The 3,432-nt window shown below is 35.0% G+C and overlaps 1 protein-coding gene across 1 annotated transcript; it reads right to left on the reverse strand.

Annotated features, from left to right (window-relative positions):
• Positions 1-212: 212 nt before the first annotated feature.
• Positions 213-2,986, reverse strand: EAH_00053880 (hypothetical protein, conserved; the record flags this gene model as incomplete). Its single annotated transcript, XM_013393983.1, has 4 exons — positions 213-273; positions 464-1,211; positions 1,994-2,197; positions 2,827-2,986. The coding sequence occupies 4 exons, from the start codon at positions 2,984-2,986 to the stop codon at positions 213-215; spliced, it is 1,173 nt and encodes a 390-aa protein (XP_013249437.1).
• Between the last annotated feature and the right edge of the window lie 446 nt (positions 2,987-3,432).

Consider the following 3,432-nt stretch of genomic DNA (forward strand, 5'->3'; position numbering starts at 1 on the left):
GACAGGAAAGAACTCTCCCAGCGGCTGCTGCTGCTGCTGCTGCTGCTGCTGGGTGAAGATAAAGGATCCGAAGCCTAGGAGAATGAGCAGCAAATGAATGATGTCTTGCAGCAGCGATGCAGCAGCAAGACGCAGCTGCTGCGCATAGGAAAGATAAGCAACACCATCAACGACTGAAGACAAATTCGTCCCTCTAAAACTAAAAATAATAGCTAGGAGACGCCCAAGCACTCTGCAGCAGCCAGGGCCTCGAACAGGGAGATGCCTATACACCTGAAGACCTTTAACAAAACGTCTCTGCTTCCGGGACAGTGCAGCAAACCCTCGCATGCAAGAAGCAGCAGAATGAAGTTTAAGCGGGGCTTCTTCATTTATCCCCAGCGAATAACTTGAACGATAAACACCTGTTGTTGTGCTGCTGCTAGGAAGCAAAACTGACTCTCCTAACTCGCATCCTTCATACAAGGAAATGCTCTCCCGATCCCGATCCCGATCCCGGTCAGCTGCTGCTGCTGCTGCTGCTGCTGCTGCTTCTGCTGCTCCGGCTTGTGCTGCTGCTGGTGTTTGACGGTGACGCAGCAAACTGCCGCGCTGCCTCAGGCGCTGTATATTCTCCAGTACTCCTCGACCAACAGCAGCAGCAGCAGCAGCAGTTGCTGCTGCTGCTCCTCCTAATTGTTGCTGCTGCTGCGAGTGTTGTTTTTGTTGCTGGTAGTTGAGTGCATTTGGATGCTCATTCTGTGATCCCTGAGCATTTGTTTGCTGCTGCTGCTGTTGCTGCTGCTGCTGCTGCTGCTGCTGCTGTGGGGTGAACAGCGAATAAGTCGGTTTCTCATATATATTTTTTTGTGTTCCTTTTGCTCTCTCTCTTTCTGCTAATCTGCATTGATTAAGACGAAGAGGTCGTGAAAATATAGTAAATATATTTTTAAAGACAAAGAGCAGCAATTTATGAGGTGTAATTGACATCCAGTATACACGTATTAACAGAAAGGGGATATCTAAGAGCAGCAAACCTATAAGAAACTCGTACTTAGCAGATAAAAATATATCTGCTTGCTCCTCGCCTTCTTCTTCTTGCTGCTGTCTTGAAGGAAATGCTAAACCTAAACTAATTACTGTACTTATACACAAGACAAGCACAAAGAAGCACACCCAAGACTCTGGTGATTGACCCGCAGTTAGAGTGCCTACTGATGCTCTGTCTCTCTCTAACAAACACACACACACACACACATATATAAATATATATAAATATATATATATATATATATATATATTTATATTTATTTATTATTTAGCTAATAGCTTAAATGAATAAATATATAAATAAAATAAAGAAATTGATAATAAGCTAATTAACATATATATATATATATTTATATATTTATTTATTTGTCATCAAATAAAATAAATAAAAGAAGATATACATATATGAATATATAAATAAATAGATAGATAATAAATGTTTAAATAAATGTATAAAGTAATCAATAGATATGTAAATCAAAAGAATAAAATGATGAAAATAGGAGACACAAGGAGACAGAAAAAGACAAAAGGAGACAAAAGAAGACAAAAGGAGACAGAGAGACACAAAAAGACAGAGACAAAAGGAGACAGAAAAAGACAAAAGGAGACAGAAAGAGAGACAGAAGAAGCAAAAAAGAAATAAACAAAGGAGAGAAAAAGGACAGAGACAAAAGGAGACAGAAAAAGAAAGAGACAAAAGGAGACAGAGACAAAAGGAGACAAAAAGAGACAAAGACAAAAGGAGACAGAGACAAACGGAGACAAAAAGAGACAGAGACAAAAGGAGACAGAGACAGAAAAAGAAAGAGACAAAAGGAGACAGAGGCAAAGGGAGACAGAGGCAAAAGGAGACAGAGACAGAAAAAGAAAGAGACAAGAGGAGACAGGAGGAGACAAAAGGAGACAGAGAGAGAAAAAGAAAGAGACAAAAGGAGACAGGAGGAGACAAAAGGAGACAAACCCAAAGCATCATTAAACATGATGGTGATATCAAGAAAGTCCAGAGCGAGGCTAAGAGACAGATCTCCCTGCAGTGCTGTCTCTAAGGAGACAGTTTCTTGAGTAGAAGAATGTATGCAGCTTCTTGCTCTTGAAGTAAATACAACATACAGCACAGGCAGCAAGTACACCCCAATGCAGGCTAACGCGTCACAGTTTATTTCCTCTGAACAAAGCAAACAAAAAAGAAATATTAAACACACAAAATAAACAAATAAAGCTTTAATTAACATATATATGTATATATATATATATAAAGCTTAGATACATTCACACACACACATATATAATTATCTATGGGCATAAATATACGCACACATATATAAATGTATATATATATGTATATATACATATATTATATATATGTATATATAATATATATATATATATATACATATATATATGTATACATATATATATGTATATATACACGTACATGCGTACAGACATCCACGCACATGTATAATAATAAATACACAAGCACAACAAAGACATACATTTTATAAAAATATAAAAAAGAATATAAATAAATTAAAGATAAACAAGCAAACGATAATCTGCATGCATGCGGCGAATAAGGAGACAAGAGGAGACAAATAAAGACGAAAGGAGACAGTAAGAAGTAAAGAAGACAAAGACAGAGGAGACAGAAGAAAAGAGACACAGATTAAAAAAATAAAAAAATAAAAGACAAGACAGCAATCGACAGAGCAACAACAACAACAACAACAACAACAACAACAACAACAACAACAACAAGAACAATAATAATAATAATAATAATAATAAACATACTGAAGATAAGATTAGCAGAAAAAAGGTTATCTGAGCCGCCGCCGCCGCTGCTGCTGCTGCTGCTGCTGTCTCCTGCTGCTTCAAGAGCACCCAACTGAGGATATCCCCACTGAGGAGACAGAGCCGCAGGCTTGTCTCTACAGAAGGCGACTAAGCTCATCTTTACACCTAAACAATAAATGCAGACAAAAGGAGACAAAGAGAGACAAATAGATATTAAACAAATTAATACAATTAAATAAATACAAACAGAGACACAGACGCAGACAGAGACATATCATCTTCTCATTAAAGACAAATATTGTAGAAGATATAAATATATATATATATATATATACATTTATTTATTTATTTATCTATTTATTTATTTATTTATTTATTTATTTATTTATTTATTTATTTATTTATTTATTTATTTTTATTTAAATATAAAAATAAATTTACCTACTATAATATAATTATAGTAAAATACACTATTCGATTTATATGCGCACATATATATATATATATATTTATATATACTTATGTATATATATATATTTATATATCTATATAGTTATATATTTATATATATATATATATATTATATAATTATCTTTATAATAA

This window comes from Eimeria acervulina, genomic scaffold, assembly GCF_000499425.1.
Source record: "Eimeria acervulina Houghton genomic scaffold, Eah_scaff1013, whole genome shotgun sequence".
NCBI lineage: Eukaryota > Apicomplexa > Conoidasida > Eucoccidiorida > Eimeriidae > Eimeria > Eimeria acervulina.